This window comes from Lissotriton vulgaris, chromosome 10 (genome assembly GCF_964263255.1).
Source record: "Lissotriton vulgaris chromosome 10, aLisVul1.2, whole genome shotgun sequence".
NCBI lineage: Eukaryota > Metazoa > Chordata > Amphibia > Caudata > Salamandridae > Lissotriton > Lissotriton vulgaris.
In genome coordinates, this window is record NC_141698.1 from 995,177,055 (window position 1) to 995,199,995 (window position 22,941).

A 22,941-nucleotide genomic window follows, 5' to 3' on the forward strand; every position below is an offset into this window, starting at 1 on the left:
TACCCTGTGTGTGCTTGGGCCTCGCCCCCTGGCCCTGTACCGCTTGTGCCTCTCCTCCCGGCCCCGTGTGTGCTTGTGCTTCTCCTCCCAGCCCTGTGTGTACTTGCGCCAACCCGCTGGTCCCATGTTTGCTTGTGCCTCTCCCCCAGGCCCTGTGTGTGCTTGCGCTTGTCCTTCACCCCAGTGTGTGCTTGCACCTCTCTGCCAGGCCCGTGTGTGCTTGCGCCTCTCCTCCGGCCCTGTGTGTGCTTGTGCCTCTCCTCCGGCCCTGTGTGTGCATGCGCCTCCCCTCCTGGCCCAGTGTGTGTTTGCGTCTCCACTCCCGACCCTGTGTGTGCTTGCGCCTCTCCTCCTGGCCCGTGTGTTCTTGCGCTGTCCTCCGGCCCCGTGAGTGCTTTCACATCTCCTCCTGGCCCAGAGTGTGTTTGCGCCTCCACTCCTGACCCCGTTTGTGCTTGCGCCTCCTCTCACGTCCCCGAGTGTGCTTGCGCCTCTTCTCCCGGCCCATGTGTTCTTGTACCTCTCTGTGTGCTTGTGCCTCTCTTCCCAGCCCCGTGCGTGCTTTCTCATCTCCTCCGGCCCAGTGTATGTTTGCGCCTCTCCTTCCGGCCCTGTGTGTGCTTCCTCCTCTCCTCCGGCCCCATGTGTGCTTGCGTCTCTCCTCTGGCACTTTGTGTGCTTGCGCCTGTTCTCCGGCCCTGTGTGTACTTGCGTTGTCCTCCGGCCCTGTGTGTGCTTGCGCCTCTCCTCCTGGCCCAGTGTGTGTTTGTGCCTCCCCTCCCGACCTCATGTGTGCTTGAGTCTCCACTCCCGACCCGTATATGCTTGCGCCTCTCCCCCAGGCCCCGTGTGTTTCTTGCACCTCTCCCCCAGTACGGTGCATGCTTGCGCCTCTCCTCTGGCCCTGTGTGTGCTTGCGCCTCTCCTCCCAGCCCTGTATGTGCTTTTGCCTCTCCTCCTGGCCTTGTATGTCCTTGCGCCTCTCCTCCCAGCCCCGTGTGTGCATGCGCCTCTCCTCCCGACCCGTTTATGCTTGCACCTCTCCCCAAGGCCTGTGTGTGCTTGCTCCTCTCCCCCTGGCCCGTGTGTGCTTGCTCCTCTCCCCAAGGCCTGTGTGTGCTTGTGCCTCTCCTCTAGCCCTGTGTGTGCTTGCGTCTCTCCTCCCGACTCGTGTGCGCTTGAGCCTCTCCCCCGGGCCCGTGTGTGCTTGTTCCTCTCCTCTGGCCCTGTGTGTGCTTGAGCCTCTCCTCTGGCCCTGTGTGTGCTTGCATCTCTCCTCCCAACCCGCGTGTGCTTGCGCTTCTCCCCCATGCCCCGTGTGTGCTTGCACCTCTCCCCCAGGCCTGTGTGTGCTTACGCCTCTCCTCTCGGCCCTGTGTGTGCTTGCGCCTCTCCTCCCAGCCCAGTGTGTGCTTGCTCCTCTCCCCCTGGCGCGTGTGTGCTTGCGCCTCTCCTCCCGGCCCCATGTGTGCTCGCTTCTCTCCCCCAGGCCTGTGTGTGCTTGTGCTTCTCCTCCGGCCCAGTGTGTGCTTCCTGCTCTCCTCCAGCCCCGTGTGGGCTTACGCCTCTCTACCTGGCCCGTGTGTGCTTGCTCCTCTCCCCAAGACCTGTTTGTGCTTGCACCTCTCCTCCAGGCCTGTGTGCTTGCACCTCTCCTCCGGCCCCATGTGGGCTTGCGCCTCTCCTCCCAAGGCCGTGTGTGCTTGTGCCTCTCCCCCAGGCCGGTGTGTGCTTGCGCCTCTCCTACAGCCCAGTGTGTGCTTGCTCCTCTATTCCTGGCCCTGTATGTGCTTGCGCCTCTCCTTTCAGCCCTGTGTGTGCTTGTACCTCTCCCCCTGGCCTGTGTGTGCTTGTGCCTCTCATCCGGCCCTGTGTGTGCTTCCTCCTCTCCTCCAACCCGTGTGTGCTTGCGTCTCTCCTCCAGTCCCGTGTGTGCTTCCTCCTCTCCTCCGGCCCGTGTGTGATTCCACCTCTCCTCCCGGCCCTGTGTGTGCTTGCGCCTCTCCTCCCGGCCCTGTGTGTGCTTGCGCCTCTCCTCCTGCCCCGTGTGTGCTTCCTCCTCTCCTCCGGGCCCCGTGTGTGCTTGCGCCTCTCCTCCAACCCCGTGTTTGCTTCCTCCTCTCCTCTGGCCCTGTGTGTGCTTGCGCCTCTCCTCCCGGCCCTGTGTGTGCTTGCGCCTCTCCTCCAGCCCCGTTTGTGCTTCCTCCTCTTCTCCTGCCCCTTGTGTGCTTGCGCCTCTCCCCCTGGCCCGTGTGTGCTTGCTCCTCTCCTCTGGGCCCCGTGTGTGCTTGCTCCTCTCCTCACGGCCCTGTGTGTGTTTGTGCCGCTCCTCCAGCCCCTTGTGTGCTTGCGCCTCTCCCCCAGGCCTGTGTGCTTGCGCCTCTCCTCCAGCACCGTGTGTGCTTCCTCCTCTCCTCCGGCCCCGTGTGTGCTTGTGCCTCTCCTCCCTGCCCCGTGTGTGCTTGCGCCTCGCCTCCAGCCCTGTGTGTGCTTGCGCCTCTCCTCCTGGCCCTGGGTGTGCTTGCGCCTCTCCTCCCGGCCCCGTGTGTGCTTGCGCTTCTCCTCGAGCCCCGTGTGTGCTTCCTCCTCTCCTCCGGGCCCAGTGTGTGCTTGCGCCTCTCCTCCAGCCCCGTGTGTGCTTCTTCCTCTCCTCCTGGCCCTGTGTGTGCTTCCTCCTCTCCTCCCGGCCCCGTGTGTGCTTGCGCCTCTCCTCCCGGCCCCGTGTGTGCTTCCTCCTCTCCTCCGGCCCTTGTGTGCTTGCGCCTCTCCTCCTTGCCCAGTGTGTGCTTGCGCCTCTCCTCTAGCCCTTGTGTGCTTGCGCCTCTCCTCCTTGCCCAGTGTGTGCTTGCGCCTCTCCTCCCGGCCCTGTGTGTGCTTGCGCCTCTCCTACGGTCCAGTGTGTGCTTGCGCCTCTCCTCCTGGCCCTATGTGTGCTTGTGCCCCTACTCCCGGCCCTGTGTGCTTGCGCCTCTCCCCCTGGCCCGTGTGTGCTTGCTCCTCTCCTCTGGGCCCCGTGTGTGCTTGCTCCTCTCCTCACGGCCCCGTGTGTGCTTCCTCCTCTCCTCCGGCCCCGTGTGTGCTTGCGCCTCTCCTCCCTGCCCCGTGTGTGCTTGCGCCTCTCCTCCAGCCCTGTGTATGCTTGCGCCTCTACTCCTGGCCCTGTGTGTTCTTGCGCCTCTCCTCCCTGCCCCGTGTGTGCTTGCGCCTCTCCTCCTGGCCCTGTGTGTGCTTGCGCCTCTCCTCCCTGCCCCGTGTGTGCTTGCGCCTCTCCTCCCTGCCCCGTGTGTGCTTGCGCCTCTCCTCCGGCCCTGTGCGTGCTTGCGCCTCTCCTACGGTCCAGTGTGTGCTTGCGCCTCTCCTCCGGCCCCGTGTGTGCTTGCACCTCTCCTCCCGGCCCTATGTGTGCTTGTGCCTCTCCTCCCAGCCCCGTGTGTGCTTGCACCTCTTCTCCTGCCCCGTGTGTGCTTGCACTTGTCCCCCGGCCCTGTAAGTGCTTGCACTTGTCCTGCCTCACCAGGGCCGCGGCACTTTATTAACCTCCTGTGATGGATGAAAGGAAGCCGCAGAGCGTGTCCGAGGGCCGCCCCGGGGAGCAGCGCTCGGTAATTAAAGACTGAGCAGGCGAGGGGGAGGGGGGGGGGGCAGCGCGGCCAACGTGCCACTCCAGGTGTGTGTGTGGGAGAGGGAGGGGGTCATGCGAGTGCATGTGTACGAGTCTGCATGTGTTTTTATGAACTGAATGTGTGTGTCTGCGTGCGCATACATATGTGTACGTCTGCATGCTTGCTTGTGCATATAAACCTGCCTGGATGCGCGTGTTCATATATATGCATGTTTCTGTGCGCGTGTAAGCACATGGCTGTGTTTGTATGTTGCCGTCCGAGTGTGTAAGCGTTTGTCTGTTTCCTGGTGCGTCCCCGTGTCTCTGCATTTATCCCACCCGCGCCCCACCCCCAGCTCTTATCTTTCAGGGTTGTTAGATGGTGAGCAGTGCTGGCCACTGTCTCTGACAATCATCAGCAAGAATCACAGAAAAATGTAAGGCGCATTCACGCAATCAGAGTTAAAAATCACATGACGTCAAATAAATAATCAATTAACATCCATATAAAAATCATATGGACCAGAGATAAACACACAATCAGAAAAAATATCTTATGAACAGGTAAGCAAACGCAAAACAATGAAATAATAAGAGAGACGGTTAAGAGAAACAGGCACAAACAGAATCCAATATAAAATCAGAGATACAGTCAAGAAGGAATCCAATAGAAAAGCACCGAAAGAGTCACATAAAAAGCACGCAGACCAGCTTATAAACACTTTCCAAACAGGCCCCGCGGATCAGAAGACGCAGACATACAAATGTTTTATTCCATTAACTATAGTCTATAGGCAGAGTGCTGACATCAGTCACTTTCAATATAACTATCTTATATACTAGCAAGAATGACACGAATCACCAGAAAGTAAGGTCCAGCAGAGAACAACCACATGCACAGACTGTAGAAGAACCCCCATTCCGAGATCAGGTGAGAGGGTCACACGGGGCATCAAGAAGGCAGCTGAGAAGCCACAACTGGGAGGCAGCGGTTGTCCAGGTGAAAACCAGTGTCCACGGCCACACTGCTGTAATCTCACTGCAGCTAGGCCGGATTAATAATAAAATAGTGCAGAGACCACCTGCCCCATCAGCGGACCTTACACATCACAAAGCCATTGGTGCAAACTGTATAGATGGAGTAGGTTTGCCACTAGGGGGCAACACTAATTCTGTCCATGGAATTTCCAGACCTACCTAAAATTCCACCGGCCACATCCCACGGATATCATTCACAGGTCACCCTACATTTAAAGGAACATCGGCCCACCTCCTGTATCTTGGCTAATGGGTAGGCCACAGGGCAATGATGCCTAGAAACTGTGGGCCTGATTCACAAAGGGCATCTGCACTCATGGCGTAGGCCGCGCAATCGCGGGGGAGTCTCGGACCCGGGGCGGTCTCTGTATCTGGGTACATTCCAATTGCAGCTTCCGCATTTTACCAGGAAACTGTGTGGTTCTGCCAGTGGCGTAACAAATCCTACCCATACCCCAAAATGAGAAGGTGAGGTCCCCCCCTTTATGTATGTAAAACTGCCCCCTCCCCCCCCCCACACCGTGGGGGCTGCAGGAGTGTCCCATAGGTCCTGGACTTTCGGATCTCCAGGTGCCACCAACCTTTAGATGTGTAACATGCTTTCGTGTACTGAGGGCTGGCCAGTACCCTTCCGAGCATGTGCTCTGCCCTTCCCATCCCATCCTGCTTTAGATCATCTAGTCTGATTTCGACACAACTCATGCCTCTATTACTATAACAAGCATTGGCAAAGCCAATAGGTAAGGTTGTACTATAAACACAGGTATGCATACACATGGTGTTTCCATGTCTTGCATGGGTGAAAAGTGTTCAGGACATCAAACCCAGCAGTATTCGGTTTGCTAACACTGGAAAAAGTGGGGACAATGTATAGTTTCCTTGTAGAATGCACAGATGAGACACCTAATTGAATGTGACAAACAGTGTCATGATTGCATGTACTTTTATGATGTAAAGTAGTCCCTTGTGCAGCCAAAGAAAGCACATACTAGAATGAGTAATGATACACCAAAAAAACTGTAAGAGGAGGCAAGAGGGCAGGACTCCTCGGGGCGGAGCCAAGGACTTACTCTATGCATGCTTTAAAGATTGGTAACAAAAGATTATCTAGATATCTGCTCTGTAAGGCCAGACCTAAAACCCTCACCCATGCAGCACTTAATAGCTTCGAGTAACTAGGCCCGCTGCATGTACATTACAAAGATGAATGAAGGAGGGCCGGGCTGGGCGTAGGTTAGCAGCGCAGGTGCACGTTGTCCACAATATCCACTGGATGCAGATGAGCTGAGAAGATAAGCCCAGCTCCGAGGGCACGGGCCAGGTTTTGCTGCTTTAGGCCATTTAGTTCAGGGTGCCCATTTGGAAAACAAAGTCCACCAATGTAGAGCGCAATTTGCGCTCTACATTGTGGAGTGTTTGTTGGTGTTTACCATCACTAAGTGGCAGAAACAGTTGATTTTGCATAGCTTATATGCAGCAATTTCAGGAAGCCCCAAATCATCATATATTGCACTCTTGCTGTATACATGCAACTGGTTTTATGGACTACTTCGTGTTACAACCTTCATCTAAGTCAAGTCGTGTCTTTGCTACAACGCGTAGCATTTTGTGATTTGAAATACTAACTTTGCATTTCTCTATGTCTCTAGTGTCTCAAAGGACTGTTAAATGGAACAAAATGCCATGTTGGAGAAAGAAAGAAAGAAAGAAAGAAAGAAAGAAAGAAAGAAAGAAAGAAAGAAAGAAAGAAAGAAAGAAAGAAAAGAAAGAAAGAAAGAAAGAAAGAAAGAAAGAAAGAAAGAAAGAAAGAAAGAAAGAAAGAAAAGAAAGAAAGGAAGGAAGGAAAGAAAGAAAGAAAGAAAGAAAGAAAGCAGGCAGAAAGAAGGTTGAAAGACAAAAGAAAAGGAGGAAGGAAGTTAATAGAAATGTGGGAAGAAAGAAAATAGAAATGGAAGAAGGAAGGGAAAGAATGCAAGAAGGAAATGAAGTAAGAAAATAGAAATGGAAGAAGGAAGGGAAAGAAAGCAAGAAGGAAAGGAAGTAAGACTATAGAAAGGGAAGAAAGGGAAAGAAATCAGGAAAGAGAGAGTGAGAACGAGAGGAAGAAAACAAGAAAGCAAGAGAGATAAACAAAGAGAAAGAAAACAAGAAAGCAGGAAAGAGAGACAAAGAGATAAAACATGAAAGACTGAAGAGAGAGAGAGAGAAAGAAAGAAAGAAAGAAAGAAAGAAAGAAGAAAGAAAGAAAGAAAGAAAGAAAGAAAGAAAGAAAGAAAGAAAGAAAGAAAGAAAGAAAGAAAGAAAGAAAGAAAGAAAGAAAGAAGAAATGGAAGAAGGAAGGGGGGAAGGGGAAGAAATGAAAAGAAAGAAAGAGAGAGACCAAAAGAGGGAAATAGAGAAAGAGAAAAAAGATAAGTAAGGAGAAAAACTAGAAATGTAGGAAGAAAGGAAAAAGCAAGAGAGAACTCAAGACCAGAAAAAGGGAAGAGAGCAAGAAGAGAGAGAGGAAAAGAAAAAGAAAACAAGAAAGCAAGAGAGAGAAGAAGAAAGTGAAAGAAAAAGACAATAAAAAACAAAGACTAGAAAGGGAGAAGAAAGGGAAAAAAGCAAAAGTGAGAAGAAAGGGAAAAAAGCAAAAAAAAAGTGAGAAAAAACAAGAAATCAAGAAAGAGAGAAAGAAAACAAGAAAGAAGGAAAGAAAAGGAGAAAGAAAGAATAGAAAAGGAGAAAGAAAGAAAAAATACAAACGGAGAAAGAAAGAGAGAATAGAAATGGAGAGAGAAAGAAAGAACGAAAGAAAGAAAGAAAGAACGAACGAAAGAAAGAAAGACAAAAAGAAAGAAAGAAAGAGAACACAAGCTAACTCATGGCTGGTCCCTGCCGTGGTTGACCACAGCTCGGGGGCTCTTCCCTCCAGGCATTCCCTTGGCCCAGCCTTGACCTGCCCCGCTGACAAACACCTCCACTTAGGCTGCCCAGTGTCCCGTGACCACAGGCATATGGTGCCCCCTCCCCGCCTCACCTCAACCGATGTGGAACATCTGTCTGCGCTTTATTGTTCTGTTGGCGCAGATTGGAAGTGTGCCGGGGACCGGCCGCGGATGAAATATGGAGCCGTCGCCGCTCATCTCCCAGGAGTTATTTATTACAGACATAAGAAAGGCGCCTTTCACACGGAGCCGGATTCAATTCTCGTCGGCTGCGATAAGGGCCGGCGGCTCTTTTCTCCACACGTGCCATTGTCTCTCCTAAACGTCTCCAAAGGAAAGCCACCACAATCGGGCTTATTTTAAAAGAAAAACAAAGTGAATGTGGAGCCCAGGGGTGGTTTTAAGGAGCCGTGATAAAATGCCATTGTGTGTATTTCTGTGCCCGAGCGCTCAATCCAGTGTAGAGGTGGCCCGGGGACCAATCCCAACCAGGAATCACGCGGATCCTGAGGATTCGCGGATCCTCGCTGGTGCGGTGTGTGGGACTTGCAACCGAGTTTATAACCTGAAGGCTAAGTTTACAAAGCTCACACAACGCAGCACAGCGCCCAAAAATGCCGTGATGCATGAGAGGGAGAGAAAAGGACCTCGCCATATCTACAGAGCTGCACGTACACGGCTACGCACCATTGTGCAAAGGTGTCTGCGTGAGTCTAGCATAGGTTTTGTACCGGAAGGGCGCCTTCCCAGTAAAAAATATTTACCGCTGAGCTGCGGCGATTTTTATCGCAGATAAACCTTGGTATTACCAAGGTTTATGGCAAATGCGATAAAAATCGGCCGAAATGCAAGAATATCGCTGAAAAGTCAGCGATATTCATGCATTACCGAGCTAATGCTCTTAGCCATGTTATCCACCTCCCATTGGATAACATGGCTAAGAACTGCTCAGGGCAGGTGTTAGCTTTTGGAGATATTCGCAAGCGCGAATATCTCCAAAAGTTGGTAATAGGAGATAGCGATGTTAGCGACTGTTTTCAGTCGCTAACATCTTGGCACGCCCACTTTGCATGTCATTAGTGATAAATATCACTGACATGCAAAGTGGGGCCCAAGATGGTCGCTATCTCCTACTAGCTGTCGCTAACTGGTGTTAGGGGCAGCTAGGTAATAGGGAGATAATTTGATCTCCGCTTTCTTGGCTTTTGAAGCCAAAAAAGCGGAGATAAACCCCCTTGATAATATGCCCCAATATGCTTAGTCGAACTTAAGTACGCTTCCCACGTTGGATGCGCCCTGTACATATGCAAAGTGCGGAGCTTTAGGAGAAATAAAAGCATTTTTCCTTTTTAACGCCTACTTCAAAATATTATTTGTTGGTGCAAAACCACCATTGTTACTATTGTTAGTAGATAAGGTTTCGCATCAAAAAACATGGGGGATGGCACGGGAACGCCCGTGCACCACCCATGGAACGCTTCCTTGATTCAGAGTCACGCACAGCAGCAGGCTGTGCTGCTTTATGGTACTTTCAGGCAACTTTCAGGGCAAAACAAGTTTTGTACTGGAAAGTAAATTAATAAAAAAACATTATGCGCAGGGTTGCCTAATTTCGTGGGGGAAAACAATTACAAAATATTTGTAACTCTGCTTGCTAGGTCAGGACAGAATTCCTAGAGATGGGAACAGTAAGCATGGGATCGGTGAGGAGTATTTAAATGTCGCTTGTACAAGCAAGGAACCTCTTTGCGGTGGGTGCACTATCATCACACCACCTCCCATCAAAGGCACTGGCCATAGCTACACCCATCCTCAGCATCATTCGGCTTCACTATCACCGCTCCACTAAACCATATCACGATTACACCCCATCGCAACCTTGAATGCATGAAAACCTTTACCTCCCCTCAGTCATCATCACCAATTCCATCTGAACCACTGTTCCCACAACTTCCATCACCACCATCAGACCCACAATCTTTTGAACCTTCAGTACCCACCACCTCCATCACACCCACCATCATCACAACCTCCGTCATACCCACCAACATAATATGAGCCACCATACCTTCCTCTTCCTCCATCACACCCACCAACATCAGCTGAACCTCCACCACCTCAATCCCCACTATCACACCCACAATCATCATCTAAATCTTCAGTCCCTACCACCTCCATCACACCTACCCACATCATCCAAACATTCCACTCCCACCACACCCATCACCATCATCATATTCACAAACATCATTTGAACATTCGATCCATACCACCTCCATCACCACCATCTTGCCTACCGACATCATCTGAGCTACCACCAACACAACCTTCCTGGCAGCCACCAACATAATCTGTCTCACCATCCCTACCACATCCACTTCCATTATACCCACCAACCTCATCTGAGTCACCATCACACCGACCTCAATCACCACTAGCGCTCACTATTATTATCTCTAGTCCAACATAACAGTATTACTACCATCACAACTACTGTAACCATGTTAATCACCATTATCGCTATCCTTTCACCACCACACTCCATGCTAGCAACTCTCCACCACACTGACAATGTGAACCACCACCCCACCCATCACTAACACTAACCACTGTAAACAACTCCAATGGAACGTAATGAAGATCAGCTAAGCACCACACCACTCCTCAACGCTACAGCTGTGTACCCACATCCCTTGTATGCATCATAACTCCCTTCAACAGCACCCTGTAACAGCTGCCCACTATTCCACAGCCCTACCCAGCATCCTTTAAACCCCATTCAACATCACACTGACCCACCCTAACCACATCATCTCATCCAATCACTGCGCCACATCCATTCTCTGCATCAGGCATAACGCCCTTCAGCACCATTCCATTACTGCCACCTTCCTCGTCATCACACCGGTGCACCATACACCTACCCTGCATCATTAACCCCTACAACACCACCAGTTCCTACCTTCCACCATCACAGTCATCTCTAGCACTATCTCCCCTGTAGGGCCATTATCAGAATCAAAACCCATCAGTGCCACTAACCCTACACTACCACCACCTCAATCACCCAACCACAACTTCACCAATGCCACCACCTCATCCACTATTGACAGCAGAACCTCAATCCTATTCGCCCCAACCACCCCATTGATGCCGTCAACACAAGCCATTCACCCCATGTGCTGTTACCTGTAGCCCCTTATTACTGCCTCTCATTACTTTAAACCACTACCACCCTGCCTCACCATCACCTGCCCCACCTCAACCATTATTACTCCTATCATTGCAACTGCCCCAACGCAGAAATCTGCTTAATGCCACCAGCCCAACCTAAACACCACAATAAGGCCACAGCTACCACTGCCTCAGTGGTGGCTATAGTTTTAAAAATATGGCGGGGGCACGATTGCGCCAAACTCACCATATATGCTTCACTTCTCCCTGGCGCTCCAAGAGCAGGATTGGATGGCACCTCCTTCCCGCTCAGTGGAACGCGAATCCAACCAATCTTGGAGCTGCTCAAATCAGCATGAGAGAAGCTCCAGGATTGGTGGGAGCAGGCTAATCCAGCTCTCATTTAGAGGCCAGAGGGCCTATGCCATCAATCCCTCGGCTGTTTGACAGGCGGGAGATTGCTGGGTCTACAGTGTGCTGTTCTGCTGGCCGAGGTAGCCAGCCGGCCAACCCAACCTGCGTACTGAAAGGGGCAGCAGCAATCCTCCAATAGAAGGATTCAGCCCCGCCCCCTGACTCAAGCTTGCGCTGTTCACAGTGCGAGCTGGAGGCAAACTAAGATGGCAATATTACGCCATTTTATTTGTGTGCTCACCTGTGGCGCTCGCAGGAGGTGGGGCAACGCTACCCTGCTGTCATGGAGGAGCCACCGCTGATGCCACTAATTGCATCATTAACACCACCACTATACCACATGCAAACCACCTCCAGTGAACCCAATCGCCAACCTCTTATCCCCATCAATGCGACCTGTTTACTGCCGCCATCAATCCCAATGACCACCCACCACCCCCTTCAACACCAACACTATCATTCCCTATCAGTGCTACCACCCAGGGACCCTATGACCCTTCTTTAGAAATGGCCCCGTTTTATCTTCCGCAGGTCGCACCCGAGGGGGCGTGGATAGGGTCAGAGGTGCAAGAAGGGGCCCAGGACCGTCTCCCAGGCAGGGTGCTTTCAGCACAGCTACTAATATTTAAACTCTGAACCGATATTTATATTAACGATTCCATCAGATCTCAAGTAGGGAAACAATAAGCAAACAAGGGCCTTTGCACCCAGAAACAAATTGTTCAGAATGAAAGAAATGTGCATTCGATGCTAACCATGGTGTTAGGAGGGCGTCAAGGAACTGTCATCAGTGTTGTTGAACATTACAGTTTTTGCACGGGTGTTTTTTCTCTTAAGCGATGTGTAAATAATTAAAAAAGGACCCGAGACATTAAAAAAAGGACCCGAGACCTTAAAAAGGACCCGAGACGTTTCTTCGCCAGCGTGCTCAGTGGCGGTTCTTCTGCGCAGGCGCGATATACTGCTTCTGTAGTCCAGTCCTAGGGCCCCGGATGCTGGACAGGAAGTAGGGTCTCAGATTCCTTGGCATTTACCTGGATACTCCTTTGTAGGCGATGTTCTGTAAGCTGGGCAGCCCTGGGTGAGATGCCTGGCGGTGTGTATAATGTCACTCTGGCCGGTCCATGCGCGGGCCGAGCCCTCAGGCTGACAGGGGCACGGCGCGCGCATGTTGAATGCCCACGTGTGTTCTGACACTTATAGGGTGAGGACAGGTAAAGGAGGGCACGGGCATCCAACGAGAGCACGTGCACAAGTGGAAATAACCCGACCCTGCTTTGAAAGAAGCGGCGAAGGCGCGTGACGTTCAAGTACTCCTCACGTGGACACGTGCGGCTGAGGTAAACAAGCTGTGCGTGTATTTGCATTCGTGTGCCCGTTTTATTTCTGAACCAGTGTGCGTGCTGAGTGTATGTGTGTATGTGCGTGCCGGTAGTAGCTTTATACACACGCACACACCCATAGTGGAATACCATGAGAGTGTAAAGTGCTTCGAGCTCTGCCCAGCCATTGTACAGCTATTTACACCTCTTCGCAACCCAAGAAACCGGCTGGTTTGTGCTTAAGCAGGTCAATCTCTCCCCCTCCCCCCCCCCCCCCCCCCCCCACCTTTAAAAAAAAGCTCCTCGGCGGCGTAAAGCGCTGCAAACACAAGTTACTACCGCAGATGAGACAAGAGAGTCTCAGCTGCGTGAAGGAGGCAGCCACCACGTGTGGACTTTGCAGGTGAACACGTCGGGCAAAGTGCCAGCCCCGCGCTCCGGGCCAGCAGTCACGGTGTGATCCCCGGCAAGTGTCAGAACAATCCCACTGGATGCGCCTATATAAACCATCTTCTGGGGGCTTTCAGGGGAAAGGGTCAAACACAGCGCCAGTGGGATAAGAGGAGTAACATTCAACAAAGAGTAAAGCCACTGTCACTTTGCTTGTTTACATCGTACTCTTTAACCGCGCACCAAAGTGAGCCGTTCACACCAGTGAGCTCGCCCGCCACAAGCCTGCAGTTCAGAGGTATGTAAAACAGTCACAGACTAGCTGCCAGAAACATCATTAAGATATCCTTTTAAAGTGTCAAGAGGCTCTAATTCAAAGATCCGCTGCTAATTGAATTAGAGAAGTTCTGTACCACAAACAGAGCAGTGGTGAACAGCAATTAGAGGAATAGTGAACCGCAATTAGAGGAATAGTGAACCGCAATTAGAGGTAAAGTGAACAGCAATTAGAGGAATAGTGAACAGCAATTAGAGGAAAAGTGAACAGCAATTAGAGGAAAAGTGAACAGCAATTAGAGGAATAGTGAACAGCAATTAGAGGAAAAGTGAACAGCAAAAAGAGGAAAAGTGAACAGCAATTAGAGGAAAAGTGAACAGCAATTAGAGGAATAGTTTGCAGCAATTAGAGGAGTCCTGTACAGCAATAAGAAGACTAGTGAACAGAAATTTGCGGAATAGTGTACAGTAATTAGAGGAATAGTTTGCAGCAATTAGAAGCCCAGTGCATCACAACTAGAGGGGCGCAGTGTCTCACAATTAGAGAAACAGCGCCTCACAATTAGAGAAACAGTGTCTCTCAAATAGAGGCGCAGTGTATCACAATCAGGGGTACAGTGCTTCACAAACAGAGGAACTGTATTTCAGAGAAACAGTGTCCCACAAGCTGAGGAATTTTGTCTCAAAATTAGAGGAACGTGTCTCATGTTCAGACGGACAATATCACACAATACACAATCAGAGGAACAGTGTCTCACAATCAGACAAACAGTATCACACAACACACAGCCAGAGGAACAGTGCCTCACAATCAGACGGAACAGTGTCACACAACTGCAGAAAAGTGTCCTTTAAATCCAGGAACGGCGCCGCAATCAGAGAAACTGTTTTACAGCAGGAGGAACAGAGCATTGCAATCAGCAAAGCAGCGCCCGCTTTTAGGGGGACAAAGGTCCGTTGTCAGCTGCATAACGTGGCGCGTATGACAAGGGCGCCACACATCTAGCGAGACAGTTCGTGGAATTAGATTAACCCGCAATTAAAAAGGAAGGCCCCGTCACGAGACGGAGAGCTCCCGCAATCAGAGGAACCGTCTCTACAATCAGAGAAACAGTCCAGACGCTCTCTCTCCACATTGGAGGCAGCGTGCCTCGAAATCAGAGACACCCTCTTGCAATTCGGGGAGCAGTGACCCGCAGTTACAAGGCCAGGATCACGCAAAACGGGTTCCCGTCATTTCATCATCCGGTGGCCTTCGAAGGTCGTGCCCTCAGGGCAAAACATGCGGGCCCGGGCCTGAGACACAGACACTGTGAAGTAAATATTCACGTTTGGGTTGGGGGTGGGGGGGCTAATCGGGTGGATAAGAGCGACACGCCATTCACAGGCAGAATTATAATATTTCTCAAAATGAAATATGGACGCTGGTGTGACCCAGGTCAGCGCACTCCAGATGGCACCATGGCAACTTTCTTTGCATGTATGGGGGCAGGGAGGGGGTGCCCATCCCTCCCAGGGCCTCTGTCAGTGCTGGCAAGGGGTACACTGGGGTTTAGGACGCCTTTTGTCCAATCCATGCAAAGAGGTGTGTGAATAACGGAAAACTCAACCAGCGTCCACCGCGCACGGAATGCTTTCCAAGCGCTCCCAGCTGACCGCGAACACAAAATGGACACTCTAGTGTGGGGGTCGCGACTCCAAGAAACCAGTAGCTACCGGGGTGGAAACAGACAGATGACATTGTAGGTATCCTGGTGGCAGTCTTGACACAGGCACTGAGGCCCAAACAATTCGAGCTCTCTAAATCCCAGGTTGAACATCCCCGCTCCACACCCACCTCCGTGCGGCCCTGACACAGTCACCTGGTTCCAACACCCCTAGCTTGAGGTTGGTTTGACCCGCGGCCTGGGCAGCCTCGGCGGCTCAGCTCCGAGCTCTGTCTCCGCCAGACCAGTCCCCCGCGCGCGCGCTCAGTCCAATACCAGTTTCGAGGTTTTGGGGTCTACACACTGCCCCGACGCCTCTGTGGTGAGGCCAGGCGTCTTGCAGATCGGCCTGCTTTACCCCCTCCCCCGTCATGCTGAGGGCTACAGGGAAAGTACACACTAGTCCACATTGTGTGTGGTTTCAAAATGGCGGGTCCTTTGTCCTTGAACTGACCTTTGACTGCATCATGGCCACTTGATATATGCTCATTTTCCAGTGGCATCAATTATATTCCATTTCTTCTATTGATTTTTAACCAGTAACACATTTTTGTTGACTTTGTATCTGTAGTAGACAGAGAAATATCTTAAAAATAAAAAAAATGCGAATTCTTCTACTTCTTTAATTAGGTACCACTGCGTAGGTAATCACAGATGTTTGTATACAATCTAAGAATGCCCTATGTTCCATAAAATGGCGGTGCGCCGGGAAGTTACATCTGAGCTATACCTGCTATACACTGTCACCCGCTCATCATAAAATAAAATAGATTCTTCAAACATGTGTCTCTTGCAATGTAATAACCAACACATTGGCAGAACCCCCTTGGTGTGCCGCTTGTATCTCCCAGGTCTTGAACCTTAGACCATAATTATTATATCTTGGGGGCGGGGCGAGAGGGGGGGGGGGGTATCTAGCTAGGGACATGTTGTATTATTGTTTTTTGAATCCTAAAGTCTTTCCTGAGGTGATGAGGGGAAACGACATTGAATGGGAGTAGTGTCCGTCAATTTATTGAGTGTTTAGTGCGATGTTGTCCTTTGTGAAGCTGCTACTTGAAAATGACGATAACATGGCTTAGGGATTCTTAATTCCGAAAAAGACTCGCCTTGCCTCGGTGGGCTTCTGCGGGAGACGCTGACAGGATCCTGGCGAGTGACATTTAATGGGAATTACAACCCAACTTGCTGCCGCCACGGTCACCTGCTGCCCCTGCAGCGAAAGGAAGAGGAGGCCAACGCTGCCCTCTAGCGGGCCGCTGCGGCACAGCTGCACACACACAGCTGGTCTGCTTCGGACACTTGTCACTGGAGGCCAAGTGCCCCTATGGTGTGGCAGCCCTGCGGGGCACGCGCAGCCATTCTACCATGACCTAAGTTCTCTGGCTGCTGTTTTGAGACGGGAATTCGCCATATTTCAGACACCGATGCTACCCCGAGACAGACTGACCCGAGAGTACAGTCCGAGGGAGGCTCTGCTAAGCACGTGGTGTATTACCAGGTCGGATGTAGGGTTAATGTCATACACTACCGTCTTCCTCCACAACAGCCCAGGTTTAGAGTAGCGCATGCGAGCCAGCAACTTCCAAATTCTTGTTGAAGTAGTGGCGTTAAGTTTTATGTCATGTTCTTCGTTTGCCACATCCCCTCCTTTTCGCGAATTTGGCGCCCTTCGCCCGTGGCCAACACCAGGCCTCACAATGACCACAATGAATGAACAAATAATGCACGTTTATTCTTAACACGCAAACGACATACAGCAGGTGCTGTGGGACTGCGCTCTTTCTGCAGGGAGGCTTCCGTGCTGGTAATGCCGAGGCATGCGCCCGTACACTGGATAGGACCTGGGTCCCTTCTGCTGCCAGGCAGGCTCACATGCTGCCAGGCCTCCCCAGGGCTTCAGGGCCGACCAGTGGCGCATGGCCTCCATTATTCTGCCAGGCCTTTCTCTGTGATACTTGGTGGATTGCGGTTCCCAGAACTCCCCGCGAACTCACAGGCCTTCCTCTCCTGTGCTCAAAGGCCCGTCCCCATTTCACCAGGCCTGCCCGTGTGTTCTGGGCCTACCGCTTTTCTAGCAGTTCTCAGAACACACGATATGGTAACAGGTCATTAAGGCACCCCACGAACTGCCCCAGTGCTCTCTGTGGTGTGAAGTAACACCCCTCCATGTCCAGTGGGCACAGACCCAGGACATGCTTCATTCCTGCCAGCAATGCGCACAAGTTGATGGACGGAATGTTGCACAATGGCAAAACATTCACCCCCAGTCACAGATCTGGGTTGAATCCATCGTTATTTTTCTCACCCCGCCACCCCAGTTCAGAAACTCTTTCCTGCCAGAGCAGCCTCTAAGCGCCCAAACTCGCACATGTGCTCTATACCCTACCTCTGTTTTGCCATTATTGCTTCTCTGAGCCCACGTCTGCCCAAATCCTCTCATACTGCCCAAGATGCCCCAAAATGCCTCTGCTCCCAGGCCGCCATACGCCACGCTTCAGTTGTCTTCAACAGAACATTTCGCATTTACTTGTATGTAGCGCTAAAACCAAAGGGTTGGCATCCAGGCACTGTTTACCCGGTCCATTATCATTGCCCGTCCGATGCATCTGCATATCTAGATTCACAGAAGCAATACATAACCAGGTGACCCCCCTGGCTGCCCGCAGGTGTCATTAAAAAGAAAGTGTCCGTGTAGTTTCTGGCACCGCTGAACGCGTGGTCCACGCCGCGAGCCCTTTTTTCGTAGCACATTGTGCGTCATTGTTGTTCTTGACGGCCGATGGTGTTTGGCAACGCTGTGCTTTGTAACAACAGTGTAGTTAGCCACTGTTAAGGGAGGCGTCTAGAATAATGCGTCCTTCCTAAACACGTCGCAGAGAGGTAGAGCCGGGAGTAGGGAGCGGTGAACGGGTGTGTGTCTCGCAAGCCAAGTGCTTGATGCCAGGCGGAGAGGGGCCGGGTGTGGAGTGTCTGCAGAGAGTACAGCACACCCAGGGCATGCCACCCAGTCACACACACACGCGCAACAGCCATACGCACGCGCGCACAGAAGCAAATACATTCCCCGAGAGACAAACAGGTGCACACCCAAACAGGTATGCAAACACATACATGGCGACGCACACCGAAGGAAATATGCACAGACAGATCACACACATTCAAAACCATACACACGAGTGCTCCATCACTTACGCGCACACACACAAATCAAACATGTACTCCGATACATTCGCTTACACGCACAAGTACACGCACCCCTCGCGTGCACACTCCAATATATGCGCGTAGACTCACAAATACACTTGGACACTCATACTCGCACATACCTGTACACTGAATAAAGCGCATGCAAACATACACGCACACACGTGCAGGAAAGATCACCGTCCACGCCCAGGTGCGCTCCTGCACCGCCCCCCTCCACCTCGCTGCCCTGACCCCCTGGTGCGAGCCACAGTCAGTGGCAGAGGGCGCTCTATGCGCTATCTCGCGGAGTTTCATAAAACACTCGTCCAGATGTTGTCTCAAGACTGGATACAAACTCGTCTGCTTCGAACTACGCGCCCACCTTATCACAGCTCTCAAACTTTCTTCGGTGAATGGCTCCCCTCCCCAGGACGCGGCGCTCTTCTCGGCCTAGCTGTCCTTGCCCTCGGCATAGCCGTGGCCTCACCCAAAAATGTCCCTGGGCAGCCAGCGTTCTGGCCGCAGCCGTGCCCTCGCCCTGCACGGACACTGCCCTGCTGGTGTCTGTGCTGCACCAGCGCGTGAGCCCTGTACTGACCCCAGGGCTCCTAGTGTCTGGCCTTCAGCATGGCACACACCCACAACTGCCCGGGCAGTGCGTGGGCTGCCGCAGGGTCTTCGCCCAACGTTTACCCTGTGAAAGGAGCACCTGCTGCAGCCACCATGTTGGCGGTGCCCTCACCCAGTACCGACGCTTGGATGCAAGCGCCCTGGCTGCGACAGGGGCGGCACTGGAAGCGGCCCCTGATCTATGAGTGCATGGCACGAAGACTCACCCTCACTCAGTGCTGCCCACAGGCTGTCAGTGTCACGAGGGAAGCGGTGCCCTCACCCAGTACGACCATAAGCTGTCAGTGTCATGAGGGCAGCGGCACCCTCACCCAGTGCTACCCACAGGCTGCCAGTGTCATGATGAACGCTGTGCCCTTAACCAGTGCTACCCACAGGCTGCCAGTGTCATGAGGGCAGCGGTGCCCTCACGCAGGGCTGCCCACAGGCTGGCTGTGCCTGTTTCGCAGCTGTGCCTCTGCTCCACGCCCCGGCGGGCAGTGCCACTATCGCACTAGTGTTTTTAACCCAGTACGGCTGCCAGTGCCCACACCGCAGTAGTGCCCTCGCCAGCGAGTGGCCACCACGCTGCAGTAGTGTTCTCGCACAGCACCAGCAGCTGCAGTGACCTCGCGCACCAGGGCACCCCTAGACAGCTCCACCGTCCTATCCTGGCTGTCAGCGCGGGGGTCACAGCTGCGTGTTACACTGTGGTGCGCCCCTATGATGCCATCTCCTTACTCAGTAGTAACCCCTAGGCAGCAGATGTGCCCCACCCTTTTCTGGCCTCTAAGCTGCAGCAGTGTCCTCGCTCACCAGTGGCCTTAGGCTGCAGCAGTGTCCTCACTCACCAGTGGCCCTAGGCTGCAGCAGTACCCTCAGTTGCAAGCGGCCCTACGCAGCAGCAGTACCCTCCTTCACCAGTGGCCCTAGGCTGCAAAAGAGTCCTAGCTTACCAGTGGCCCCGGGCTGCAGCAGTGTCCTCACTCACCAGTGGCCCTAAACGGTAGGAGTATCCTCACTCAGCAGTGGCCCTAGGTTACAGCAGTGTCATCACTCAGCAGTGGCCCTAGGCTGCAGCAGTGTCCTCTCTCACCAGTGGCCCTAGGCTGCAGCAGTGTCCTCACTCACAAGTGGCCCTAAGCTGCAGCAGTGTCCTAGCTCACCAGTGGCCATAGGGTGCAGCAGTGTCCTCCTCACTCACCAGTGGCCTCTGGGCTGCAAAAGAGTCCTAGCTTACCAGTGGCCTTAGGCTGCAGCGGAGTTCTCACCTCTCAGTGGCCTTAGGCTGCAACAGTGTCCTGGCTCATTAGTGGCCCTAGGCTGCAACACAGTCCTCGCTCAACAGTGGCCTCTGGCTACATCAGATTTCTCCTTCGTCAGTGGCCCTAGGCCGCAACAGTGTCCTTGCTCACCAGTGGCCCTAGGCTGCAGCAGTTTCCTAGTTTACCAGTGGCCCCGGGCTGCAGCAGTGTCCTCACTCACCAGTGGCCCTGGGTTGCAGCAGTGTCCTCACTCACCAGCGGCCCTAGGCAGCAACAGTACCCTCCTTCACCAGTGGCCCTAGGCAGCAGCTGTACCCTCACCCACCAGTGGCCCTAGGCAGCAGCAGTACCCTCCTTCACCAGTGGCCCTAGGCAGCAGCTGTACCCTCACCCACCAGTGGCCCTAGGCAGCAGCAGTACCCTCCTTCACCAGTGGCCCTAGGCAGCAGCAGTGTCGTCATTTACCAGTGGCCCTAGGCAGCAGCTGTGTCCTCGCTTGCCAGTGGCCCTAGGCTGCAGCACTACCCTCACTCACCAGCGGCCCTAGGCAGCAACAGTACCCTCAGTCGCAAGTGGCCCTAGGCAGCAGCTGTACCCTCACTCGCCAATGGCCCTAGACTGCTGCAGAATTCCAATCCATTAACCCATTAGTAACCACTGGGCTGAAAAAAGAGCCTCCACCTACCGGCGCCCCCGTGCTGCAGCAGGGTGCGCCGCCACCAGTGACGCCTGGACTTCAGCAATGGTTCAACCCAGCCCTGCTCTCCTAGCCTGCTGCAGTACCCGCTCCAGCTGTATCCCCCAAGCAGTGGCCCCTGTACTGCAGCCGTGCCCCCTCCCTTCCACCAGTGGCCCTTGGGTTACAGATGTCAGTGTCCTCGGCCAGAGTGCCCCTAGGCTGCAGCCGGGCCCCCTCCCTTCCACCAGTGGCCCTTGGGTTACAGATGTCAGTGTCCTCAGCCAGAGTGCCCCTAGGCTGCAGCCGGGCCCCCTCCCTTCCACCAGTGGCCCTTGGGTTACAGATGTCAGTGTCCTCAGCCAGAGTGCCCCTAGGCTGCAGCCGTGCCCTCTCCCTTCCACCAGTGGCCCTTGGGTTACAGATGTCAGTGTCCTCAGCCAGAGTGCCCCTAGGCTGCAGCCGGGCCCCCTCCCTTCCACCAGTGGCCCTTGGGTTACAGATGTCAGTGTCCTCAGCCAGAGTGCCCCTAGGCTGCAGCCGTGCCCTCTCCCTTCCACCAGTGGCCCTTGGGTTACAGATGTCAGTGTCCTCAGCCAGAGTGCCCCTAGGCTGCAGCCGTGCCCTCTCCCTTCCACCAGTGGCCCTTGGGTTACAGATGTCAGTGTCCTCAGCCAGAGTGCCCCTAGGCTGCAGCCGGGCCCCCTCCCTTCCACCAGTGGCCCTTGGGTTACAGATGTCAGTGTCCTCAGCCAGAGTGCCCCTAGGCTGCAGCCGTGCCCTCTCCCTTCCACCAGTGGCCCTTGGGTTACAGATGTCAGTGTCCTCAGCCAGAGTGCCTCTAGGCTGCAGCCGTGACACCTCCGGCCAGTGGCCTCCAGGGTGCAGCAGTTACTCTTCTCATCCAGCACAGGGACCCTAGGGTGCTAGTGCCTAGATACATGTGTTCCTCAGCCTTTTGCCCGAAAGCAGTAGCTCCTGTTCTGCCAGTGGCTGCAAAGCCCGCCCCCCCCCCTCCCTTGGGATGCAGCCGTGTCCTCGCCTTGGGTGGTCCCACCCTGCAACAGATACCTCCCGGGGCAGTGTACCCTACATTGCAGTAGTCCGTGTTCCCAACCCAGCACCGATCCCCTAGGCTGCTAGTGCTTAGAGCCTCTTGGTTTTCAGCTGTATCCCCGCAAGCGCTATCACCTGTGCTGCCGGAGCCCGCGCGGCCGCTCTGTCCCCACCGAAGCTTCAAAAGCCCTCTTATCAACAGTGGCCACCCCTTGGATACAAAACCCTGCTCGCAGGGCGAGATCTCGCATGCCACAAGAACCCGGGCCGTTATAGAGAGTTACTGCCCGGCCAGAGTCGGTGCTGGCACTTACCAGATGGAGCGTGGGCTGCAGCAGGAGCACGGCATACCAGTACACAGCCTGCATCCTCCCGGCTCAAAGTTCCTGCGATGTGCCTGCGCGCTGCCTCTCGTCTCCCCAGCGCATAGGTCCAGGCGCGCCCATCCACTCTAGTGAGCACTGCGCGCTCCGTGCAGCCCGGACCAGCGCCAAGGCAGGGACCCCATGACCACCGGGCGAGGCTGGGCTTCGAGGCAGGGGCGGGGGCCGAGGGGGGCCCGGCGGCAGATCAAATTATTACAATCCAGCTAATCCAGCAAAGGCTGCAGGGCTCGGGGGGCTGCCGGGGGGTGCGAGGGCAGGACGACCACCGGAGACCGAGGGCAGAGCACCGTGCCACCGGCTGCAGGAGCTGCCTGTCCGCTCCACTCCAAGCAGCACAGGCAGAGGCGGCGGCGGCAGCAGCAGCAGAGAGAGGGGCAGACGGGCTGTCAGGGGGGAGGCTGGGATTAGGGACCACGCGGCTCCATGTGCTCGCGACGCGCTGGCAGGCGGATTTGCATACAGTGGATGTGTGCGGGTCCGCTGCTGGTGTGGGTGGGAGGGACACGCGTCCTGTGTGCCCACAACACACGCACCCTCCCCTCGCGTGTGCCAGAGAGCAGCCAACACGTCCCCTCTGCACTCAGCGCTGCACCTGCTCCCAGAGGGTGGTGTGGGCGCTAATGCCAAGTATTTCCAGCAGGACTGGCGTCCTTTCAACTACGGTCACGGGAAGTGTGCGTGCACGGGCGAAGCAGAGCTGCCAGCTACACCTCTCGCTTTTTGGAAGGGACCTGGGCGCGTGTCCTCCAGAATTAGGCAGTGCTCGCAGACGGCACAGCAGTGCTCCGCTTTTACTGCCCGTACAGAGCAGCGTGTGGCTTGACGGTACTGGCGGGTGTGAGCAGCGTCGTTTTCTGAGCAGTGCTGTCCTGCGGGGATTGTTCGTGTGCGGAACACTTGAGGGCTGGG

The 22,941-nt window shown here is 53.9% G+C and overlaps 1 protein-coding gene across 1 annotated transcript in view; it reads right to left on the minus strand.

The window, feature by feature from the left end:
• NXPH1 (neurexophilin 1) overlaps positions 1 to 22,741 on the minus strand; it is a 480,412-nt gene extending 457,671 nt beyond the window's left edge. Inside the window, exon 1 of the mRNA XM_086941996.1 lies at positions 21,961 to 22,741. Coding sequence (XP_086798122.1) covers positions 21,961 to 22,014 — 54 coding nt within the window. The 5' untranslated portion in view covers positions 22,015 to 22,741. The remainder of the gene's footprint in view (positions 1 to 21,960) is intronic.
• Between the last annotated feature and the right edge of the window lie 200 nt (positions 22,742 to 22,941).